At 45.2% G+C, this 25340-nt stretch overlaps 1 protein-coding gene across 2 annotated transcripts in view; it reads right to left on the reverse strand.

The window, feature by feature from the left end:
• Positions 1-8144: 8144 nt before the first annotated feature.
• The window catches only part of P2RX7 (purinergic receptor P2X, ligand gated ion channel, 7), a 53094-nt gene continuing 35898 nt past the window's right edge, over positions 8145-25340 (reverse strand). Inside the window, exons 9-14 of one of the 2 annotated variants that reach the window (XM_011948526.1) lie at positions 24744-24880; positions 20522-20612; positions 18451-18516; positions 18217-18366; positions 14944-15045; positions 8145-10376 (exon numbers count right to left, since the gene is read on the reverse strand). In XM_011948526.1, coding sequence (XP_011803916.1) covers positions 9879-10376; positions 14944-15045; positions 18217-18366; positions 18451-18516; positions 20522-20612; positions 24744-24880 — 1044 coding nt within the window. In that variant the 3' untranslated portion in view covers positions 8145-9878. The remainder of the gene's footprint in view (positions 10377-14943; positions 15046-18216; positions 18367-18450; positions 18517-20521; positions 20613-24743; positions 24881-25340) is intronic. The other variant, XM_011948525.1, reaches the window with a different exon arrangement.

Consider the following 25340-nt stretch of genomic DNA (forward strand, 5'->3'; position numbering starts at 1 on the left):
GGCTAGTTTTTTGTATTTTTTAGTAGAGACGGGGTTTCACCATGTTCGCCAGGATGATCTCGATCTCCTGACCTCATGATCCACTTGTCTCGGCCTCCCAAAGTGCTGGGATTACAGGCTGGAGCCACCGCGCCCGGCCAATCCCAGCTGACTTCTAAATGATGTCACTTCCCCTCCCATCCCACGTCCTCATGTCTGTCTGAGGGATTTTTCTTTTTTTTTTTTAAATTTTGAGAAGGAGTCTCGCTCTGTCGCCCAGGCTGGAGTGCAGTGGCGCAATCTCGGCTCACTGCAACCTCCACCTCCTGTGTTCAAGTGATTCTCCCGCCTCAGCCAGGGGTGGTGAGCCACCGCGCCCAGCTGGGATGTTCTTAAATCATTGCTTTTCTCTTGTCCTCCGTCAGCCACAAGAATGGCTCCATCTTAACTTTGCAACTGGTTCAAACATCTCAGCCTTTTTTTCTTTTTGAAGATTTCCCCAAATCAGTCCCATTTAATCTCCCTCCACTATCATAGTCACTTGTTTCTGGGCCTGGCTTGTGCTGCTGGTCCTGTTGGGAATGCTTCCTCTCATCCCACCGTTTCCAGCCCCTTCCTCCAGTGAGGGCCCGCTTACATCTCACGAGCTTCATAACCCTCCCAAGGCTGTGCTTGCCTGTATGAATTTCACCTTTCTTTGAGCGTCTGTTTCAGTGAGATGGAACCACCCAGTTTAGGAGGCAGTAAGAAAACAAGCAAGCCTGTGTATATCATCGCATAGTTGCACTGGCCATCTGACAGTTCCTGGAACATCTGACAGTTCCTGGAACATCTGACAGTTCCTGGAAAGAAGCTTAAGAAAGCTTCTTTCTTTCTTTTTTTTTTTTTTTTCTTCTTTCTGAGATAGATTATTACTGTGTTACCCAGGCTGGCCTCAAACTCCTGGGCTTAAGAGATGATCTCTTGTCGCTGGGACTACAGGTACGTGCCCCTGCACCAGGCTCTGGAACACTCTTATTTCTGTCTCACCCCTCAACTTTGTGTTTTCCTTCCCTCTTCCTGGAATGCCCTTCTTTCAACTCATTACAGCTGGCTCCTTCTCGATATTCAGATCTAGCATAAATGTCACTTCCTTGGAGACACCATCCCTGCCCCCTGTTGGAAGTAACTCCCTTGCTCCTATCACAGCATCCTGCTTGTTTCTTTCAAACTCTGTATCCCAAGCTGTCCTCGCCCCATTTATTTTCACTGTGATTGCCTGTCTTCCCCACTGCATCTAACCTCCCAAAGAGCCTGTCTTATTCACCTGTTCATCCCTAGCTCCTTTACAGTGCCGGGGTGCTCAGTTAGTGTTCACTGAATAAACAGATGAGATTGGACAGAATAGGGAAGGAGAAGGGAGACATCAAGGTGTCTGTTGCAGGAAGTCAGGGACCCCGAATGCAGGGACTGGCTGAAGCTGTGGCAGAAGAACATAAATTGTGAAGATTTCATGGACATTTATCAGTTCCCCAAATTAATACTTTTATAATTTCTTACACCTGTCTTTACTGCAATCTCTGAACATAAATTGTGAAGATTTCATGGACATTTATCAGTTCCCCAAATTAATACTTTTATAATTTCTTACACCTGTCTTTACTGCAGTCTCTGAATATAAATTGTGAAGATTTCCTGGCCATTTATCACTTCCCCAATCAATACTCTTATAATTTCCTATGCCTGTCTTTACTTTAATCTCTTAATCCTGTCATCTTTGTAAGCTGAGGATGTATGTCGCCTCAGGACCCTGTGATGATTGCATTAACTGTACAAATTGTTTGTAAAATGTGTGTTTGAACAATATGAAATCAGGGCACCCTGAAAAAGAACAGAACAACAGCAATCTTCAGGGAACAAGGGAAGATAACCTTAAGGTCTCACTGCCTGTGGGGTTGGGCAGAATAGAGTCATATTTTTCTTCTTGCAGAAAACAAATAGGAGAACTATTGCTGAATTCTTTTCCCAGCAAGGAATAACCCTGGGGAAGGAATGTATTCCCAGGGGTAGGCCTATCGACGACTGCTCTGGGAGTGCCTGTCTTATGTGGTTGAAGATAAGGGATGAAATACGCCCTGGTCTCCTGCAATGCCCTCAGGCTTACCAGGATTGGGAAATTCCAGCCTGGTGAATTCTAGTCAGACCAGGTTATCTGCTCTCGAACCCTGTTTCCTGTTAAGATGTTTATCAAGACAATGCATGCTCAGTGGGACGTGAAACCTCATCAGTAATTCTAATTTCGCTCTCTGCCTCTGCCTTGTGATCTTTTAGTGCCCTCTGAAGCATGTGATCCCTGTGACCTTCTTCCTATTCGTATACCCCTCCCCTTTTGAAATCCCTAATAAAAACTTGCTGATTTTGCGGCTCAGGTAGGCATCCCGGAATCTGCCGATATATGATGTCACCCCCGGAGGCCCAGCTGTAAAATTTCTCTCTTTGTACTCTTTCTCTATTTCTCAGACTGGCTGACACTTAGGGAAAATAGAAAAGAACGTACATTGAAATACTGGGGGCTCGTTCCCCCAATAGGTATCCTTTGAATTTCTGGTTTGGGAAGTTGAACTGATGGCAGGTGGTGCTACTGGCTGATCTTGGGAGCTCTGGGACTCATATGTGGGTGGGGTGAACTGAGATCATGATTTATCTTTTGTACCTGTTTGAGTTGCCTCTAAACCATTTAAGTATAGAATTTCTGGAGGTGGTTTAATGTATGGGCCTGGAGCTCAAGAGTGATGCTTGGGTACCATCCAAATCATAAGAATAGCTACCATGGCTAGACATGAGAAGCTGCCCGAAGCCATGTATTAGTCTGTTCTCACGCTGCTAATAAAGACACACCCAAGACCAGGTAATTTATAAAGGAAAGGTTTAATAGACTCACAGTTCCACAGGGCTGGGGAAGCCTCACAATCATGGCAAAGGCAAGGAGGAGCAAAGCCACGTCTTACACGGTGGCAGGCAAAACGAGAATGAGAGCCAAGCAAAAGGGGGAACCCCTTATAAAACCCTCAGATCTCGTGAGATGTATTCACTACCACGAGAACAGTATGGGGGAAACTGCCCCCATAATTCAATTATCGCCCACCGGGTCCCTCCCACAACACATGGGAATTATGGGAGCTATAATTCAAGATGAGATTTGGGCGGGGACACAGCCAAACCATATCAGGCCACTTGGCCAGTAAGTGACCAAGCCAGGATTTGAACCCAGGTGGTCTGTTTCCAGTGCCCACCATACCACTGGGCTGAGATAGGTGTGTAAGGGACAAAAACCAAGATGAGTTCCTTGCCTCTGAGTGTCTTATTGTTTTTTGGGGGGAGATAAAACATAAATACTCATAACTTACCAGACTTGAAGGGCTTGCATAAGAGCCCTGTTACTTTTAGTTAACCCTTATCCAAGCTTAAGTGCGGTGATTATTTGGTTAAAATGGTAAGTCAGTGTCAGCCACTTCCTCTGATTCCTGAAGCCTTAGGATCATGTGACCATGATAATTCATTAAAGTTAGCTAAGGATGTTGGAAATGCAAAATCCTCTCCATAGATCATCATTTATTTTGGAAATATGATTCATAGCCCTCAGGAATGGAAAACAGAAAGCTGAAAAGTCACAATAAAAGTGAAAGAAGAGAGGAATTTCTAATCTATTCAAAAAGGAAAAGTTGAGTCAGGGGATCCCTGAATGATGACTGCATGGGATTAGAACATGGGTTGAGAAACATACAAGCAGCAGAGGGCAAAACCCCACTCAGTGCATTCCAGTGGGTAATCTGAATAAATGGGAGTGGTGGTCATGGTTCTTTATTGCCTCTAGTAGGCAGGGCTTTGTGTAGACCATGACTTTGGGCAGAAGCCAAACCAAGATTAATTTTTTAGGGCTGCTAGTTGGCCTGGAATTAGGGATTTTTTTTTTTTGAGACGGAGTTTCGCTCTTGTTGTCCAGGCTGGAGAGCAGTGGTGCAATTGTGGGTCACCGCAACCTCAGCCTGTCTGGTTCAAGCAATTCTCCTGCCTCAGCCTCCCAAGCAGCTGAGATTATAGGTGCCTGCTACCATGCCTGACTAATTTTTTGTATTTTTAATAGAAACAGGGTTTCCCCATGTTGGCCAGGCTGGTCTCGAACTCCTGACCTCAGGTGATCCACCCGCCTCAGCCTCCAAAAGTGCTGGGATTATAGGCGTGAGCCACCGTGCCCGGCTGAATTAGGGATGTTTTAATAACCTCCTCTTTACCTCAGTGGTGAGGGAGGGATTCCCAGTTCCCACCCCAGGGTAATGGGGGTGGCTGAACACATGACACCCAACACTGGGCAGATGAGATTGGCAGCAGTTTTTGGTCACACAGCTCAGGGAGGAAGACCCCACATGCCGTGCAGGGCCACGCAGAAACAGAGTGAACAGCCAGGGCCAGTTTGGGGTAGGCGTTGTAGCACCAAGAGGGTGAGGAGGCCCTGCTTTCCTGGAGGATGTGACTGGCTCATTTGGATAATTCCATGGGTTGGCCAGAGACTCACACCTGCTGCTTAGGGATTAGCAGGAACTGCATCTGGTCTGTTTGATAAGGAAGACTGTTTCACTGGGCACCCTTTGCCAAGGGAGGACTGGGAGAGAAACTTGGGGTGAGGCTATTCCAGGCACTCCTGATTTCACCTGATGTCAAGGCAGCACCTCATATTAGAGCTTGATTTTAGGCCTTACACCGCAGGGTGGGTACCAAGTGGGTCCTGCTGACTGCCCTTCGTCTCCTGATTTGGTGCACTCCTTCCTGTGATCTGAAGCTCAACACGCAGACTCATCCCTGCCAGCCTGGGACAGGGGCCATTCCAAAATTCAAGGCACACCACAGCTTTTCCTCCTTTTCTCTTGCTGCTGATTTTTTTTTTCCTTTTTTTTTTTTGGTGACTTCCCAAGAGGAAGAGGAGGGGAGAAAAGAAAAACATTCAATGTGGCTGCTTATGTGGGGCAAATGTTTCATGGAGTAGTGAAAGACTGAAACAAAAACTATATCCACCACCACTCCCAGCTCATTTTCCACACAGCGATCACAGTGATCTTTTAAACATTAATATGGTGGCTGGGCGCAGTGGCTCACACCTGTAATCCCAGCACTTTGGGAGGCCGAGGCCAGTGGATCACTTAAGGTCAGGCATTGGGGACCAGCCTGGCCAACATGGAGAAACTCTGTCTCTACTAAAAATATAAAAATTAGCCACGCATGATGGCAGGTGCCTATAATCCTGGCTACTCAGGAGGCTGAGGCAGGAGAATTGATTGAACCCAGGAGGTAGAGGTTGCAGTGAGCTGAGATAGTGCCATTGTACTCCAGCCTGGGAAACAAGAGTGAAATTGCATCTCAAAATAGAATAGACTACAATAGAATACAATAGAATAGAATAGAAAAATAAGGCTGGGTGTGGTGGCTCATGCTTGTAATCCCAGCACTGTGGGAGGCTGAGGCCGGCAGATCACTCAAGGTCAGGCATTCGTGACCAGCCTGGCCAACATGGTGAAACCCCATCTCTATTAAAAATACAAAAATTAGGCCGGGCGTGGTGGCTCAAGCCTGTAATCCCAGCACTTTGGGAGGCCGAGACGGGCGGATCACGAGGTCAGGAGATCGAGACCATCCTGGCTAACACGGTGAAACCCCATCTCTACTAAAAAATACAAAAAACTAGCCGGGCGAGGTGGCGGGCGCCTGTAGTCCCAGCTACCTGGGAGGCTAAGGCAGGAGAATGGCGTAAACCCGGGAGGCGGAGCTTGCAGTGAGCTGAGATCCGGCCACTGCACTCCAGCCCGGCGACAGAGCGAGACTCCGTCTCAAAAAAAAAAAAAAAAAAAAAAAAAAAAAAAATTAGCTGGGCGTGGTGGCAGGTGCCTGTAATCCCAGACACTCGAGAGGCTGAGGCAGGAGAATCACTTGAACCCAGGAGGCAGAGGTTGCAGTGAGCTGAGGTTGAGCCACTGCACTCCAGCCTGGGCAACAGAGCAAGACTCCATCTCAAAAAAATAAAATAAAATAAAATAAAATAAAATAATAAGTAGTGATCTTAACAGGCTCCTGATTAGAACCCTTACCTGGTTTAGGTCTTAGGATAAAGACGAACTCTACCATGGCCCACAGGCTGCTAGCCCCTGCCTGCTTGTCCAGCTGTGACTCATGCCTTACTTCCCTGTACTGTTTATGGCACAGTCATATAGGTCTCCTTTAAGTTCTAAAAACCTGCTCTGCTTTTCCTGCCCCAGGACCTTTGCACATACTGTTCTCTCTGCTAGAATGCTCTTTCCTCCCCCACTCACTAGTTAAGTAGTACTCATCCTTCAGATTTTAGCTAAAACATTCCTTCCTCAGGTAGGCTGATCTTCCCAAATAGGCCACATTCCCCTACTATAAGCTCTCATGCCATCATTTGCCTCTTCACCATGATACTCAGCACAAGTTGCAAGATTCCATTTGCTTGATTTACTTGATTAATTTCCATCTCCTCATATCTCCATGAGACTGGCAACCTTATTTATCCTTGGTCTCTAGAGAGTGCCTCATTGAATAGTTGTTGAATGAATGCGTCCATGAATGAGTTAACTGTGATTTGGGGACCTTATGAAAAGAAAGGAAAGATTTAAATAAACAAATTATACATTTTTTTTTTAATTATCAAAACAGTCACATTAAGGACACTTACATTGCCAGGCTAAAATCAGGAAGGGTTTAAAAACTTATTCCCCTTTAGAAAGAGAAATGCAAGTCTATTACCAATACTAGGTGAAATCAGCCAAGAGAAAGCAGATCCCTTCTCTTCTGACGCAGAGAGGAAGCCACGAATACTGGCAATTACCATAACAGAAGACTGTCTTGAAGTATAAGAAAACAGATCCTACAAAAACTCTCATCACCTTTGGTGATGCCATTATTTTCTACAGTAAACTAAAAGTAATAATACAAATATGACGCCCGTTATTGTAGGACGTGTCTGACATATTACACACGGTTGAAGTGACACATCACTGTCTTACCCAGAGCATCAGTGGGGAAGGTGATGGAAAACAGTAGCTGGATCCAGTGATTATTTGTAATTTCACATTCTGACTCCATCTGCGGCCTTATTAAGGTGATAGAAACATACTAGGAATAAGGCACCAAAAACAAAGGTACAAAGGCCCAGAGGCCATCAGAATGGAAAGAAGTAACAGTAACATAGAATTCGTGGAGTAAAGAAATGTCAGCTCCAAAGAAATATTATTGCATATTATATATGTATAATTATCCACTTTTTAAAATGTCTTTGAAAAGGTAGTAAAAATCAAAGTTCAATCTGGCATAATTAACTTGGTTCCTGAGTTTAAAGCCAGATAAAACCCTATATCAAAAAACATTTTTATTCATGCTGTTTTACATGAATATAGTAGAAAGCTGCTGGTTTTTAAAAGGTATCAAAATGGTAACTCTTAGAATATGTATTAAAAAATTCACAGATCTTTCATCAGTCACAATATTTAATAGTAGTCTCTAAACTATTCGATAAAATGGCAGTTGTTTAGAAACAGATAAATAGCCAACTCTAGTGACCAAACCAGGAAAAGGAAATTCTGAAGCAGGATCCTAAAACCTGTCACTTCATTTTCATATTCTTAGCAGTTGATGTGTGGAAATGGTAAAGGTGTGGTGTGGGTTGCTTTTGAAGTAGCTAGCACCCAGACTGCGTCAGTTCTGATTGGCTGCAAAGTACAGGGTGTTAATGGCATAAAGGCAGCTTTTTAGTCACTTTCAGTCATGGAATTGTTTTGTTTTGTTTTTTGGTTTTTGTTTTTGAGACACAGTCTTGCTCTGTCGTCCAGGCTGGAGTGCAGTGGCACTATCTTGGTTCATTGCAACCTCCACCTTCCGGGTTCAAGAGATTCTCCTGACTCAGCCTCCCAAGTAGCTGGGATTACAGGCGCCCACCACCACACCCATCTAATTTTTGTATTCTTAGTAGAGATGGGGTTTCACCATGTTGCCCAGGCTGGTCTCGAACTCCTGACCTCAGGTGATCCACTCGCCTTGGCCTCCCAAAGTGCTGGGATTACAGGCTTGAGCCACTGCACCTGGCCTTCAGTCATAGAATTGTGATGAGGATTGGAATGCATTGTGTAGCTCAGCAGTTAGATTTGATAGATTCCAAGGCTGGTCTGGTGAGTTACCTGATTTGGTCCATAGCCCTTCTAGAACTGTCCAGTGGACACCTAAGTTCCTGAGAGTTCGGGCTCCCTAAGAACATTAGAACCAGGGAAGGTATGGGCTGAGTCTGTGCGCCCATTCGTCAGGCTTACTCTCTGTTCCAGTTATCTGTTGCTGTGGAACAAACAAGCCCAAAACTTAGTGACTTAAGATAGCAATTTGGTTTTCTGGATTTATGGGGCAGTTCTCACTTGGGATGTATCATGTGGTATCAGTCATATGTTAGTAGAGTCTAGAATCACCTGAAGGCTTCTTCTCTCTCATGTTTGGTGACTGGGCTTGGATGGCTTGAAAGCTGGGGCTGGTCAGGCACTGTCCACATGGCTGCTTGGGCTTGCTCACAGCAGGGTGGTCTCAGGATAGGCAGACTTTTGTTTTTTTTTTTTTTGAGATGGAGTCTCACTCTGTCACCCAATCTGGAGTGCAGTGGCACGATCTGAGCTCAATACAACCTCCACCTCCCAGGGTCAAGTGTTTCACCTGTCTCAGGCTCCTGATAGCTAGGACTACAGGTGCCCGCCATCATGCCCAGATAATTTTTGTATTTTTATTAGAGATATGGTTTCACCATGTTGGCGAGTCTGATCTCGGACTCCTGACTTTAAGTGGTCCGCCCGCCTTGGTCTCCCAAAGTTCTGGGATTACAGGTGTGAGCCACCACGCCTGGCCAGGATAGGCAGACTTTTAAATGGAGTCTGGCTTCCCCGATAGCAAGAGTTCCAAGGGACAGGAAGTAGAAGCTGTCAGCCTCTTAAGACCAGCATCTGAAACTGACACAATGTCACTTCCACTTTTGGATAAAACAATCAGAGCCACCCATACTCAAGGGGAGGAGATAAAACCCTTAGGTCTTGGGGGACTTGAGTGTCAAAGAATCTGTGGCCACTTTTAGTCCTCCACATTCTTCAACCAGGACAAAAAGGGTTTGTTTTCAGTTGGACATTATCCTAGTCTGACCTCATAATGAAATGTTTTGCATTCACGTAGATCTTTACACATTAACAAGACAGTTCATGTGCACTGTCTCAATTTGTCCTCACAGTATCTCTGAGATAGTAGTTGGGCAACAGGAGACAGAGGCACAGAGGTGAGAGGCCTAGGGTCACACAACTTCTTAGGGACAGAGTTGAAACTTACATCTCAATCTCTTTGCTCTCAGTCCATGCAGAGGGATTCTGGTTTGTTTCACCAGGTCACTTTGCTCTCAGACACAGAGAGCTATAGAAGATGAAAGCACATTTCCCTTTGGCTAAAAATGTGGCCACAGAGCTTTGCAGGTGAAGTTCAAGTTGCTAGGAAAGGTCATGTTAATATGGCTACTGCAGCCCCTGCTATCGGTAAGGACTCTTTTTTTTTTTTTTTTTGAGACAGTTTGCTGTGCCTCCCAGGCTGGAGTGCAGTGGCACAATCTCGGCTCACTACAACCTCCGCCTCCCAGGTTCAAGTGATTCTCGTGCCTCAGCCTCCCGAGTAGCTGGGATTACAGGTGCACGCCACCATGTCTGGCTGATTTTTGTATTTTTAGTACAAATGGGATTTCGCCTTGTTAGCCAGGCTGGTCTCCAACTCCCAACCTCGGGTGATCTGCCTGCCTCGGCCTCCAAAAGGGCTGGGATTACAGATGTGAGCCATGGTGCCTGGCTTCAGTAAGGACTCTTGAAGCCACTGTACTGCCCTTCACTCTTGGGAAACTCTTTTCGGATCCTCCAGCGGCAGCAGCTGGGCAGGATGGCAAAGTCAGCCATGTCCTGGGAGCCGAAGCGCCAGGTGGCGTAGCACCTGTAGGCACAGTGCCGCAGCCGGCTGTTGGTGGAATCCACATCCAGCGCCAGCAAGGGCTCCTGGTAGAGCAGGAGGAACTGCAGGACGTGTCTGGACAGGACCAGCTTCCTGAACAGCTCTGAGGTGGTGATGCAGGCCCCTGGCTTTTTCCGGCAGCACAGCTCCTCCAGGCACCTGTGGCTCTTGGGGAGTTGGGATGGAAGGCAGCTTCCACACTGGCACCAGACGGGGCTGTCCCTGGATCTAGGAGTCGCCTCCTCTCTAAGCAGCTGCATCTCCCCTGGTTGTCCAGGAATCGGGGGTGGGTCGTGGAGGGCCAGGGGCAGCTTGGACAAATCTGTGAAGTCCACTGCAGGTCTCTGAAAAAGCAAGTTTCCAAACCTATTAGCAATGACAAGCCCTCAGGTTCTAGGTTCTTTAATTTTATTAACTTATAAAGTTACATTTAATATTACATGAGTTATAGTGGCCATCATTTATTAGGTGTAGATATCAGGACCATGCATGTGTTCTGTAAGCATTGCCTCATTCAAGTCTTTGAAGATGCTTGTGAGGTAATGCATCCTTGTCTCTATTTTACAGACTTTTTTTTTGAAAGAGGGTCTCACTCTCGCTTAGGCTGGAGCGCAGTCATGTGACCTCTCAGCTCATTCTAACCTCCACCTCCCAGGTTCAGGCAATTTTCATGCCTTAGCCTCTTAAGTAGCTTGGATTACAGGTGTACGCCACCATGCCCAGCTAAGTCTTTTGTATTTTTAGTAGAAACGGTATTTCAACATATTGGCCAGGCTGGTTTGGAACTCCTGACCTCAGGTGATTTGCCTGCCTCAGCCTCCCAAAGTGCTGGGATTACAGGCATGAACCACTGCATCCGGCCTATTTTATAGATTTTGGAAAATGAAATTCAGAAAAGCCAGGCCTCTGTTGAGATGTCACCTCCTGTCCTGACCACCCTATCTAGCAGCTTTTATCCCACACGATTCCCTTATCACACTGTGGTATTCCACATTCTTCCCAGGACTTAGCACTATCGGAATTTTTTTTTTTTTTTTTTGAGACGGAGTCTTGCTCTGTCTCCCAGGCTGGAGTGCAGTGGCATGATCTCGGCTCACTGCAACCTCCACCTCCCGGGTTCAAGCAATTCTTCTGCCTCAGCCTCCTGAGTAGCTGGGACTACAGGTGTGCACCACCACACCCAGCTAATTTTTATATTTTTAGTAGAGACAGAGTTTCACCACATTGGCCAGGCTGGTATTGAACTCCTGACCTCGAGTGATCCACCCACCTCAGCCTCCCAAAGTGCTGGGATTACAAGCATGAGCCACCACACCCAGCCGTGACTTGGTTTTTAACAAAAATGTTTAAATAAAAAGAAAAAATGTTAAAAATAGAAAACAGTATATAGAATATATAAAGATATAGAGAAAGAATTATTATTATTATTTTGAGATGGAGTCTTGCTCTGTCACCCAGGCTGGAGTGCAGTGGCGCGATCTTGGCTCACTGCAAGCTCTGCCTCCCAGGTTATGCCATTCTCCTACCTCAGCCTCCCGAGTAGCTAGGACAACAGGTGCCCACCACCACGCCTGGCTATTTTTTTGTATTTTTAGTAGAGACGGGGTTTCACCATGTTGGTCAGGATGGTCTCGATCTCCTGACCTTGTGATCCACCCACCTCGACCTCCCAAAATGCTGGGATTGTAGGCGTGAGCTACCACACCCGGTGAGAAAGAAAATATTTTTATACCACTGTACAAAGTTTAAAAAATATAAAAATTTATAAAGTAAAAAGTCACAGTAAGCTCAGATTAATTTATTGAAGAAAGAGAAATATTTTGAAATAAATTTAGTGTAGCCTAAGCATGCAGTGTTTATGAAGTCTACTGTAGTGCACAGTAACAACCTAGGCTTTCACATTCACTCACCACTCACTCACTGACCGACTCACCCAGAGCAACTTTCAGTCCTACCAGCTCCATTCGTGGTAAGTGCCCTATGCAGATGTACCATTTTTTAGCTTTATATATCATATTTTCACTGTACGTTTTCTATATTTAGATATACAAATCTTACCATTCTGTTACAGTTGCTTACAGTATTCAGTACAGTAACATGCTGTACAGGTTTGCAGCCTAGGAGCAGTAGACTACACCATGTAACCTAAGTGTATAATAGGCTATTCCATTTCGGTTTGTGTAAATAGAGTCTATGATATTCAGACAACCACAGAATAACCTACTGATGCATTTTTCAGAACATATCCCCATCATTAAGTGACACATGACTGTAGTTCACTTCATACACAAATCCAATAAGAATATTACAAGAATGGAAACACTTTGGTCAATCTCAAGAAGAGATGTAAAAATCCTAAATATTAGTGAATGGAATTCAGCAATAAATATAAAGAATAGTACAACACATTCAAATTGAGTTTACTTCAGGAATGCAAGGTTGGCTTAATGTTTGAAAATCAATCAGTGCAATTCACCACCTAACAGAAAAAAAGAAGAAAACTCATTGATATTTCAAAAGGAGCAGAAAAAAACTTTTTTTTTTTTTTTTTCTTCTGTCTTGGAGTCTTGTTCTGTTGCCCAGGCTAGAGTGCAGTGGCATGATCTCAGCTAACTGCAGCCTCCACCTCCCAGGTTCAATCAATTCTCCCACCTCAGTCCTGAGTAGCTGGGATTACAGGTGTGCACCATCATGCCTGGCTAATTTTTGTACTTTTAACAGAGACAGGGTTTCGCCGTGTTGGCCAGGCTGTTCTTGAGCTCATGACCTCAGGTGATCCGCCCACCTAGGCCTCTCAAAGTGTTGGGATTGCAGGCACAAGCCACTGCACCCGGCCAGAAAACAAAAAAGACATTATTTCAGAAATCAATATCCATTAATGGTAAAAGTGCTTAGCAAACTAGAAACAGAATGGAATTTTCTTACCTAATAGCACATTCTTAAAAACATACTGCAGGCTGGATGCAGTGGCTCACTCCTGTAATCCCAGCACTTTGGGAGGCTGAGGTGGGCGGATCACCTGTGGTCAGGAGTTGGAGACGAGCCTGGCCAACATGGCAAAACCCTGTCCCTACTAAAACACAAAAATTAGCCAGGCATGGTAGTGCACACCTGTAATCTCAGCTACTTGGGAAGCTGAGGCAGGAGGATTGCTTGAACCCAGGAGGCAGAGGTCGCGGTGAGCCAAGATTGCACTACTGCACTCCAGCCTGGGCGTCAGAGTGAGACTGCATCTCAAAACAAACAAACAAAAACTTACTGCAAATATTATAATGAATAGTGAAGTATAAAAACCTTTCTCCCTAAGATAGGGAATGAGGCAGAGATGGCTGCTATTACCATTTCTGTTCAGTATTGTACTGGAGGTCCTGGTCAATGTCATAAAACATTAGATGCCAGGAAGAGGCAAGGAAAGATTCCTCCCTAGAGCCTTCAGATAGAGAGGGCCCTACCAATACCTTAATTTCAGACTTCTATGCTCCAGAACTGTGACAGAATATGCTTCTGTTGTTGTTGTTGTTTTTGAGACGGAGTTTTGCTCTTGTTGCCTAGGCTGGAGTGCAATGGCGCGATCTCAGCTCACTGCAACATCTGCCTCCCAGGTTCAAGCAATTTTCCTGCCTCAGCCTCCCAAGCAGCTGGGATTACAGGCATGCGCTACCATGCCTGGCTAATTTTGGTATTTTTAGTAGAGATGGGGTTTCTCCATGTTGGTCAGGCGGGTCTCAAACTCCTGACCTTACGTGATCTGCCTGCCTTGGCCTCCCAAAGTGCTGGGATTACAGGCATGAGCCACCAGCCATTTCTGCTGTTTTAAGCCGCTTAGTTTGTGGTAATTCAGCCCTAGGAAACTGAAGATGCCCAGCAGCCAGAACTGTTGTGGAGAGTGTGAATGAGAACAACCATTTTGTAGCACTGTTTGTTAGTATCTCCTAAAACTGAATATATGTCTGCCTTATGACTCAGCAATTCCACTCTTAGGTAACTGCCCAGTAGAGTACCGTATGTTGAACATAGCAGCGTTATTGGCATTAGCCCCAAACTGGAAACTACCCAAATGTCCATTAACAGTAGGATGGCTGAATAAGTTGGATGCTTATAAAACGGAATTATACAATGGGAATGAACTGTACATAGCATCATGAACGACTCTCGCAAAAATAATGTCGAGTAAAGGAAGCCAGACACTCAACCGAGTATATACCACTTACACACTACATGATTCAACTTTTAGAAAATTCTAGCAGAAGTAAAATTAATCTTTGGATACAGGATAATGACTACTTTTAAGAGAGGGCAGTTGGGTGGACTTGGTAGAGCCAAGGTGGGAGGACTGCGTGAGACCATCCTGGGCAACGTAGTGAGACCTCGTTTGTAATTTAAAAATATACATTTTTTTCTCTTTTGAGATGGAGTCTTGCTCTGTCACCCACGCTGGAGTGCAATGGCACAATCTTGGCTCACTGCAAACTCCACCTCCTGGGTTCAAGCGATTCTCATGCCTCAGCCTCCTGAGTAGCTGGGATTACATGTATGCCACCACACCACCCGGCTGATTTTTTTATTTTTAGTAGAGACGGGTTTTCACCATGTTGGCCAGGTTGGTCTTGAACTCCTGACCTCGGGTGATCCACCTGCCTCGGCCTCCCAAAGTGCTGGGATTGCAGGTGTGAGCCACCATGCCCAGCCAAATTTTAAAAATTAAAAAAAGAGAAAGAGAGGGTAGTGATTGGAGGGGAACATAAAAGGGACTCCTGCTAGTAATTTTCAGTTGTTTAATCTGAGTGCCGGTTACATGAGTATGTTTACTTTGTTAAAATCCATCAGTTTTGATTTGTACAAGTTTCTAGATGTGTTTATATTTAATAGTAAATTTTCTTTAAAAAATAAAGACAAAATTATTTAACTTACTGGGACTTCTTGGCCCTTGACATCTTGCAGACTTCTCCCTAGTAGCTTATGGTTCACCATCCTAATGTGGGATTCATCCACAAAGGACACATACTTTAATGTCTAGGAAAAGATGGTTTAAAAGTTTACCCATTTTTGTACAGAATTATCAAGAATTGCCTATTTAAAGGCAATTGTAATTCCTATTTGCCAAATGATAGACTATTGAACAAACTGGCTCAAAACTCTCATTGACCAAGAATAAATGATTTCTGAGTCTAAAGGTAAATCATATAAGTACCGCGCGCTAACCGATTGCGCCACTGGAGCTCCTAAAGGTAAATCAGAAATGGAACCCCATGCTTTTTTTTTTTTTCTTTTTTTGAGACGGAGTTCGCTCTTGTTGCCCAGGCTGGAGTGCAGTGGTGCGATCTTGGCTCACTGCAACCTCCGCCTCCCAGGTTCAAGTGATTCTCCTGCCTCAGCCTCCTGAGTAGCTGGGATTACAGGCATGCACCTCCATGCCCAGTTAATTTTGTATTTTTAGTAGAGATGGGGTTTCTCCATGTTGGTCATGCTGGTCTTGAACTCCTGACCTCAGGTGATCCCCTTACCTTGGCCTCCCAAAGTGCTGGAATTACAGGCATGAGCCACCGCGCTGGGCAGAACCCCATGCATCTTAATTTGTAAATTCAACACAGCCACAGCTTACTGCTTAATGTTTTTACATTGGATCCCCCAATTGCCGCGTACAATTTCTTTGTGGTATTATCTCAATTTCAGTAACTCTAGATTCAGTATCTCCAGAAAGTTGTACTATTGCAACTTAAATTATTTATATGTTTGTTAAATTTCATCTCATCTTGGGCCATGAAGTAGTGATTAGTTTTAGCTGCAAAGATGAACTTTTATTTCAAATTGTGAATGCATATACAACGGACAGTGAATTGTGCATTCAGCTGCTGGAACAGGACAATCATGTTCCTGGATGAGGGAAAGACAAAGAAATTGTCTTTTTTTTTTTTTTTGAGATGGAGTTTCGCTCTTGTTGCCCAGGCTGGAGTACAATGGCGCGATCCTGACTCACCGCAACCTCCACCTCCTGGGTTCAAGTGATTCTCCTACCTCAGCCTCTGGAGAAGCTGGGATTACAGGCATGCGCCACCACACCCCACTAATTTTTTGTATTTTTAGTAGAGATGGGGTTTCTCCATGTTGGCCAGGCTGGTTTTGAACTCCTGACCTCAGGTGATCCGCCCACCTTGGCCTCCCAAAGTGCTGGGATTACAGGTGTGAGCCACCGCGTCCAGCCAATCACCTTTGTTTTTAGGTATCAGAGATTTCTCTTTGGGGAAAATCATGGAGTTGAATGCAGAGGACCTGCTTAATAAAGTCCAAATTAATCAAATCAAAACAATACAGATGACGCTGAAATCTCTTTGACTACTACTCTCTCACCTAAGCTCCTTTCCAGAAGCAGCCACTGGTACAATTTTGTGTACATATATACAACCACACATATGTATATGTATGTGAATATACATGCAGAAAATATATAGATTAGCTTCTGTGTCTAGTGGTTTTTTTATCCTATATATCATATAATATATATTGTTCTACAGTTTGCTTTTTTTTCTTTTAACAAATGTCTTGGAGATCTGCTCTTGTCAAGCCCTATAATTTTTTTTTTTTTGAGACAGAGTTTCCCTCTGTCATCCAGGCTGGAGTGCAATGGCATAATCTCGGCTCACTGCAACCTCTGCCAACCAGGTTCAAGCAATTCTCCTGCCTCAGCCTTCCAAGCAGCTGAGACTTCAGGCATGCATCACTACACCTGGCTAATTTTTGTATTTTTAGTAGAGATGGGGTTTCACCATGTTGGCGAGGCTGGTCTCAAACTGTTGATCTCAAGTGATCTGCCTGCCTCAGCCTCCCAAAGTGTTGGGATTACAGGCATGAACCACTGTGCCCAGCCTTGGGCCAATTATTTAACCTTCCTGTGGCTCAATTTCCTCATCTATAGAAAGAGATAATAGTAGCATCTGTCTACATCAGGTTGTTGTGAAGATTCAGTGAGTTAATGTATAAAGCATTTAGAAGTGCTGTGTAAGTGTTTGCCATTATTATTATCTATCTCATTTTTTTAAACTGGTGCCTGGTATTCCTTTCTGTGGATTTACCATAGTTTCTTTCACCATTCACCTGTTGGATATTTGGTTAGATGCTATTTCTTCACTGTTAATAATCATATATGATTGATAATTTAATAAACAATCCTGCTTTGAACATCTTTTTTTTTTTTTTTTTTTTTGAGACGGAGTCTCGCTCTGTCGCCCAAACTGGAGTGCAGTGGCCAGATCTCAGCTCACTGCAAGCTTTTCGGGTTCACGCCATTCTCCTGCCTCAGCCTCCCGAGTAGCTGGGACTATAGGCGCTTGCCACCTCGCCCTGCTAGTTTTTTGTATTTTTTAGTAGAGACGGGGTTTCACCAGGTTAGCCAGGATGGTCTCGATCTCCTGACCTTGTGATCCACCCGTCTCGGCCTCCCAAAGTGCTGGGATTACAGGCTTGAGCCACCGCGCCCGGCCCCTGCTTTGAACATCTTGCTCTCGTGTATTGCTTGGGTACTCATGTGAGTATTTTTCTAGGGCAGGTGTGGAGAACTGAAAATGCCAGGCTGTGAAGTATGTCCCATTTAAACATTAGTCACTGCCAAATTGTTCTCTAAAGTCGTTATTCTTTTCTTTTCTTTTTTTTTTTGGCTATACCAATTTAATAAATGACAAAACAGACTGGGCTCAGTGGCTTACACTTGTAATCTCAGCACTGTGGCTGGCAGAGTGGGTGGATCACTTGAAGTCAGGAGTTTGAGACCAGCCTGGCCAACATAGCTAAACACCGGCTCTACTAAAAATATAAAAATTAGCTGGGTGTGGTGGTGTGTACTTGTGGTCCCAGCAGGTTGAGGCAGGAGAATCACTTAAACCTGGGAGGGCACTCCAGCCTGGGTGATAGAGCAAGACTCCATCTGAAAATAAATAAATAAATAAATGACAAAATTGGCAAGTCCTGGACATAAAAAATTGCCTTCCCTCTATCTTGCCCCTCCATTTTTTGTTTCTATTCTTCTCTAAGACCCAAGAATTTATCTGAGAGTTGGTTGATCGGGGTAGAGCCCAGAGACGTATCCACTACAGGAGGAAGCCTGTGATTTGGGCCTAACTTTCGTGCATTGCTCAGTGATTTCACGGAATCTCTCCGTGTCTTGGTGTCCTGTGAACACAGCGGCCTCACCGGCTTTGGCTCCACAATGGACTCGCACTTCTTCCTGTAGTAGTATTCGTTGACCACACAGGGCTGACAGCACTTGCACCAGGGATAAATATGGGAGCGACAGTAGTTACTGGAGTAAGTGTTGATGAGGAAGTCAATGAACACAGTGGCCTGTGGAAAACGCAGACAAGCGCCACGTTAGTAACTTCCTTCTCCAAACCATTTTCCTAATGCGCGGAAAAGAGAATCTCTTACCAGACCGAAGTAGGAGAGGGTTGAGCCGATGTACACAACCAGCTGGATAATGTCAAATTTTCCTCCCTAAAAACAGAGTGGGAGAGTTTACTCAGGTGAAATTCAGAGCAGCGCTGTTTTGCTTCAGCGTGCAATGGTTGGTTCTATCAGGGAGCGGAGCCTCCTACTGTGACTTGGATAGATGCATTCAAGTGCTGGCGGAGGCAGAGACTGCGCAGACTGAAACTGACTCTCAGGCATCCTGCTTCAGCCCTGCAGGGTGTGCTTAGACCCATAAAGATTTTACATGAACAAGCACTGGGGCCCACACATTAAGGGGAGACCCACCGAAGGGCTGTCATTTCTTCATACAAGGTGAAGGTTTCAGACAAGCTTCTTCTCCAAAAGGTTTGACATTACTTCAGAAGCAGAGGGAAGGAATGTCTGGGTGGCCTCATGGTTTTTTTTTTTTTTTTTTTTTTTGAGACAGTCTTGCACTGTTGCCCTGGCTGGAATGCAGTGGCGTGATCTTGGCTCGCTGCAAGCTCCAACTCCTGGGTTCAAGTGATTCTCCTGCCTCAGCCTCCCAAGTAGCTAGGATTACAGGCACCCACCACCACGCCCACGTAATTTTTTGCATTTTTAGTAGAGACGGGGTTTCACCATGTTGGCCAGGCTGGTCTTGAACTCCTGACCTCGTGATCCACCCGCCTCAGCCTCCCAAAGAGCTTGGATTACAGGCGTGAGCCACTGTGCCTGGCTCAGCCTCGTGGTTTTTATTCCCAGTGGTCTTTGCATTCTTTCAGCTATATCTCATTGCTTCTCGTCCTGCTTATCACCATCTTACATAGATAACATGCTCTTGGACACCATGTCGTGGGATATATTGATTTTTGCATACCTGGCATCTTTTCCTTCTGTCTTCAGAGGGCAACACTCCAATTTTCTTTTCAGTCCATGTAGTGTGTGTGTGTGTGTGTGTATGTGTGTGTTGAAGGGGCTGGGGTGTTGGCCTCTCTGCTGGCCCCTGGGCTGGGTTAGGGTTGGTTCGAGACCAGCCATTGGGAGTATGGCATGACCCTGGTCACAGTGATTAGTTCAGTGGTGGGCATGTCATCCATAGTGGGCCAATCAGAGCCAATGACATTTGTCTGAGACCTTTGCTGAACCTTCTGGCAAAGAGGCATTTTCTTTTCACTGAGGTTGCTAAACCGGTCAGATCGAAGGTGCTGCTTGATACCTTCATAGAGAGATGGCTGGTCTGGGGATGATGCCAAGCCCGAGGAGGACGTATATAAGACACAGAGGGTGGCAAGTTCTTGATGATGATGATGTTGTTTTAACACCCGGATCCAACCATGCTTGTAGCTTAAAAATAACCCCTGGAATTTTTTCAGTTATGTGAACCCCAAAAAGCCCACTGAAAACGTTTTTTTTTTTTCCCCCTTAAGCCAATTTGAATTGGATTCTGTTACTTACAAACTATTTTACAGGAGATTTCTTTCTCTCTCTTGTTAAGTATCAGAGTATTTTTATTTTATTTTTTTATTTTTTTATTTTTTTATTTTTTTGAGATGGAGTCTCGCTCTGTCGCCCAGGCTGGAGTGCAGTGGCCGGATCTCAGCTCACTGCAAGCTCCGCCTCCCGGGTTTACGCCATTCTCCTGCCTCAGCCTCCCGAGTAGCTGGGACTACAGGAGCCCGCCACCTCGCCCAGCTAGTTTTTTGTATTTTTTAGTAGAGACGGGGTTTCACAGTGTTAGCCAGGATGGTCTCGATCTCCTGACCTTGTGATCTGCCCATCTCGGCCTCCCAAAGTGCTGGGATTACAGGGTTGAGCCACCGCGCCCGGCCCAGAGTATTTTTAAAGCCGAATGTTAGAATTGCTTTCCAGGCCCACTCCTGTACTCGTCAGATGACTCATTCAGGGACAGCACCCCGAGGACATCTTCTTCCTCTTTTATCCCATGTGCAAAATGCCCAGTGCTAGCTAATGGCTGTGACCAAAACCCTTCCCTCCATGGAGGCCCCACAGCAGTAATTAGGACACAGTCATAGGATGCCGGTGCCCGGAGCTGGGAAAGGAGACTTACAGTGCCAAAAACCAGGATGTCAAAACGGATCCCGAAGACTTTTATCAGAGTCCGTTTCTCAACATTGTTTTCCTTGTAGTACTTGGCATATCTGTAGGAAGAAAAGGATCTGTATTTATAAGATCTCTTTGAAGGTGTTGGGCTTTTGGGGGTTTTTTTGAGACAGGGTCTCACTCTGTTGCCCAGGCTGGAGTGTAGCAGCAGGATTACTGCTCACTGCAGCCTTGACTTCCTAGGCTCAGGAGATTCTCCTACCTCAGTCTCCCAGCCAGGTGGGACTACAGGCATGCACCACCATGCTCGGCTAATTTTTTGTATTTTTTGTAGAGATGGGCTTTTGCCGTGTTGCCCAGGCTGGCCTCAAACTCCTGAGCTCAAGTGATTTGCCTGCCTCAGGTTCCCAAAGTGCTGGGGTTACAGGCATAAGCCACTGCATCTGGCAAAAAATGCTAGTATTTTATGGAAGGAAAAGCCAAAACAGTGGGCTATCTAGTCCTCCTGGTCTGTCCCCTGGCTCTGTGACAGGTGGCAGGGGAAGGAACACAATCCAAAGCCCTGGGTGACTCTCTCCAACCACCTGCAACCAAAGAGCATCCCTCCCCGTGTCACCGCCTGTACTTGCATCATCTCAGAGTGACGGAAAATCAGCTTGTCGCTTAAGATTAAAATGCATTTTAAAACAATACAGGATTAACAACAAGCAGATAAATTTAAAAAAAAATAGCCTCAAGCAATATGACTATTCCTTAAGGGGGAAGAAGAGGTTTGGCATCTAGAACAAAGCGGGAGTGGATGGTGGTAAATCTTAGATACTGATTACTGGACTGGGGACAGGCACACCTCAGCAAACTGTATTTTCTTAGATTCTGTATATGTCTATTTGGCAATCATTAATCACACGGCCAAACTAAAGGCTGAAGTTGTGTTTTTTGTTTTGTTTGTTTGTTTTGAGGTGGGGTCTTGTTCTGTCACCCAGGTTGGAGAGCACTGGCATGATCAGATGATCAGAGCTCACTGCAGCCTCCACCTCCTGGGCCCAAGTGATACTCCCACTTCAGCCTCCCAAGTGGCTGGGTGGGACTACAAGCATGCACCATCACACGTGGATAATTTTTATTTTTAAAATTTTCAGCTGGGCACGGTGGCTTACATCTGTAATCCCAGCACTTTGGGAGGCCGAGGTGGATGGATCACTTGAGGTCAGGAGTTCGAGACCAGCCTGGACATCATGGTGAAACCCCATCTCTATTAAAAATACAAAAATTAGCCAGGCATGGTGGCACATGCCTCTAATCCCAGCTACTCAGGATGCTGAGGCACAAGAATCACTTGAACCCAGGAGACGGAGGTTGCAGTGAGCCAGGATTGTACCACTGGACAGCATGCTTCTGCTGACAGCTAAGAAAAATACCCTGGAAGGGCAGTCAGGGGACCACTCATCCTGTCCTCTCTTCTTACTAATGGCCATGGGCCTATTCAGCAGAGCAGCAGGGGATAATCAAAAAGTTATCTCAACTGGGAGCTGGTTTCAGTGCCCTGGATGAAATTCCACTGCCCCAAAGGAAGCAAAAAGCATCAGCCCACCTTTACATCAAGGGTTTCAAACTCAAATGCCTACAGGGGCCAGGCAAATGACAGAAATGAGGATGCGGGCCGGGTAGAAGCACTAAGGAGTGGCAGTGACGGTAATGAACCAGCAAGCCCAGACCCTCTCTAAATAGGACCACTGATATGCAGCTCCAGCCCGCGGCCACCATGTAAGATATGGACCTTGGGGTGTCAAGTAGTTTAATTTTTTTTAATCAAATAGTTTAATTTTTCAAGAAAAGCAGGAAGTCCAAGGTTTTACATAGAATGTCTCAAATTTTATTATTTATTTATTTATTTTTGAGACAGGGTCTCACTGTGTCACCCGGGCTGGAGTGCAGTGGCACAACCACAGCTCACTGCAGCCTCAACCTCCCAGGTACAAACAATCCTCCCACCTCAGCCTCCTGAGTAGCTGGGACCAGAGGTGCATGTGCCCACACCTGGCTGATGTTTTAAAAATTATTATTTGTAGAGATGGGGTCTCCCTATGTTGCCCAGGCTAGCCTCAAACTCCTGGGTTCAAGTGATCCTCCCACCTTGGCCTCCCAAAGTGCTGGGATTACAGGCATGAGCCACTGTACCTGGCCTGTCTCAAGTTTTAAAACATCATGCAGGCCAAAAAACAAAACAAAACAAAACCAGAAACAGAAAGACATTTAAGGGGCTGCCTGCCAGTTTATGAGGCTGCTTTGAGTAATATATAAGGAATACCTCCATAACACACAGCACATGCAGAACTTTGCATAAGATCTTTTCTACTGAAGACAGTATTTCAAAGCCCACGAGGAGAACTCCCACCCAAGTTACTTTGGATAATAGGTCGGTATGAAAGGAATGATATAATAGAATGGACAGAAGTAGTAGGATCCTTAAGGTAAGAATGGGACTCACTGGAACAATAATAGATGACTTTGGAAAAGAACCAAATAAAAATCCTAGAAATGAAAAGTATAGGCCAGGTGCAGTGGCTCACACCTGCAATCCTAACACTTTAGGAGGCTGAGGCAGGTGGATTGCTTGAGCTAGGAGTTTGAGACCAGCCTGGGCAATATAATGAGACTCCGTCTCACAAAAAAATTTTAAAAATTAGCTGGGTATGGTGGTGTGCACCTGTAATCTTAGCTACTCAGGAGGCTGAGGTGGGAGGATCACTTGAGCCTGGGAGGCAGAGGTTGCAGTAAGCTATAATCGCACCAAGTCCACTCCAACCTGGGTGACAGAGTGAGACTCTGTCTCAGAAACAAAACAAAACAAAACAAAACATTATAACCGTAGATATTTTTAAAAATCGGAAAGCATATGATAAAACGTTCGCAGCCTTTGATTTAATAAGTCTAGAAATTTATCCTAAGGAAGTAACCTGGAATTCAAACAAAAGTTTATGTGCAAAGATGCACACTGTGGTTATTTGTAATAGAAAAACTGGAAGCAACTCAAATATTCAATCATGGAGGCATGGGCGAGAAAATCATGAGATGGGAAGGAAGGGATGGAGTATGAGTGTGGGGTCAGAGTGACGAGGGTTAGAATTATGCAGCATGTATTATCAGCTGTGGGTCTTGGGCAAATCATCTCCTAGAAACAATAATATCTTTCTTCCAGGGTTGTTGGGAGATTTTAGGGATGGTGACAGGGAGTGCTTGGTATATGGAAAACCCTCCTTGGGCCAGGCGCAGTGGCTCATGCCTGTAATCCTAGCACTTTGGGGAGCCGAGGTGGGCAGATCACTTGAGGTCAAGAGTTCGAGACCAGACTGGCCAACGTAGTGAAACCCCGTCTCTACTGAATATACAAAAATTAGCTGGGTGTGGTGGCACATGCCTGTGGTCCCAGATACTTGGGAGGTGGGAGGATCGCTTGAACCCAGGAGGCAGAGGTTGCAGTGAGCTGAGATCGTGCTACTGCACTGCAGCCTGGGCAAACAGAGTGTGACTCCATCTAAAAAAACAAACAACAACAAATACAAAAAACAAAGAAAAGAAAACACTCCCTGAATTGTAGCAGTTGTTATTTTGTTATTTGTTCATCTACAAAATGGAATGTTATGATCATTAATGTGATGGTTACAAAGAATTTTGAGTGACTGGGGTATGAAAAACCCCACAGAGTACCACTATATATATATATATATATGTATGCATGCTATGATTTCATAGGAGCTGTATGAAATAATTGGTGCAGATGAGGAAAATTCCCCCGAGGGTTATCATTGATTATTTCAGAGTAGGGGAATTATGGGTGATTTTGATCCCCCTCTATGCTTTTCTGTTTCCCAGTAGTTTTGTTTTATAGTGTGCATCCGCCTGTAATCTCAGCTACTTGGGAGGCTGATGCAGGAGAATCACTTGAACCTGGGAGGTGGAAGTTTGCAGTGACCGAGATGGCGCCATTGCACGCCAGCCTGGGTGACAGAGCAAGACTCCATTTCAAAAAAATAACTAAATAAAAAATAAACAGTGTGCATCTCTTTGAGAATTTTAAAAAATTATGGAAAAAATTCAGTTATCACCTAGTTCTTAGAGAAAGTCTTTTTTCATTCATCTTGTTGCCTTGGAAACCAAAATTAGTCTCACCAATTGCTGGGAATGAGATTCAGCCACTGGGTGAGTTTGACCTGGGGCCTTGGAGTTACCTGAAGTTGTAGCCAGGGTACAAGGACACGTTGGTGGTCTTGTCGTCAAGGCGACGGAAACTGTATTTGGGACGGCAGTGATGGAACCAACGGTCTAGGTTGCAGTCCCAGTAGATCTCAATGCCCATTATTCCGCCCTGAAGGATCAACAAGAGACAGTCTCTATGGCTGCTGGGTGTGAGTTATGCAACCGCCAGACATCTCCCTGCATAGCCATGATTGCTTAAGAGTTTTAGAGGAAAAATGCTGATTGAAGAACCATGTGTACAACCCCATCTAACTCGCACAAGTGTTACTGTGGCAGCCACAAACGCATCTCCTCACTCTCCCTACCCCCGTCTGGGACACACCACCGTTAAACTCAGTGTCCTAAAATACAACTTTCAACAGACCACTCCTGTACTCAGACACCTTTAATGCCCCCCACACCCCCATTACAGATCAAGTCCAAACTTACTAGACTGGAATTCAGGGCACTCTATCAAATATATTTTCTTTTTTTTTTGTTGAGACAGAGTCTCGCTCTGTCGCCCAGGCTGGAGTGCAGTGGCCGGATCTCAGCTCACTGCAAGCTCCGCCTCCCAGGTTTACGCCATT

Source organism: Colobus angolensis, unplaced genomic scaffold (assembly GCF_000951035.1).
Source record: "Colobus angolensis palliatus isolate OR3802 unplaced genomic scaffold, Cang.pa_1.0 Scaffold28, whole genome shotgun sequence".
NCBI lineage: Eukaryota > Metazoa > Chordata > Mammalia > Primates > Cercopithecidae > Colobus > Colobus angolensis.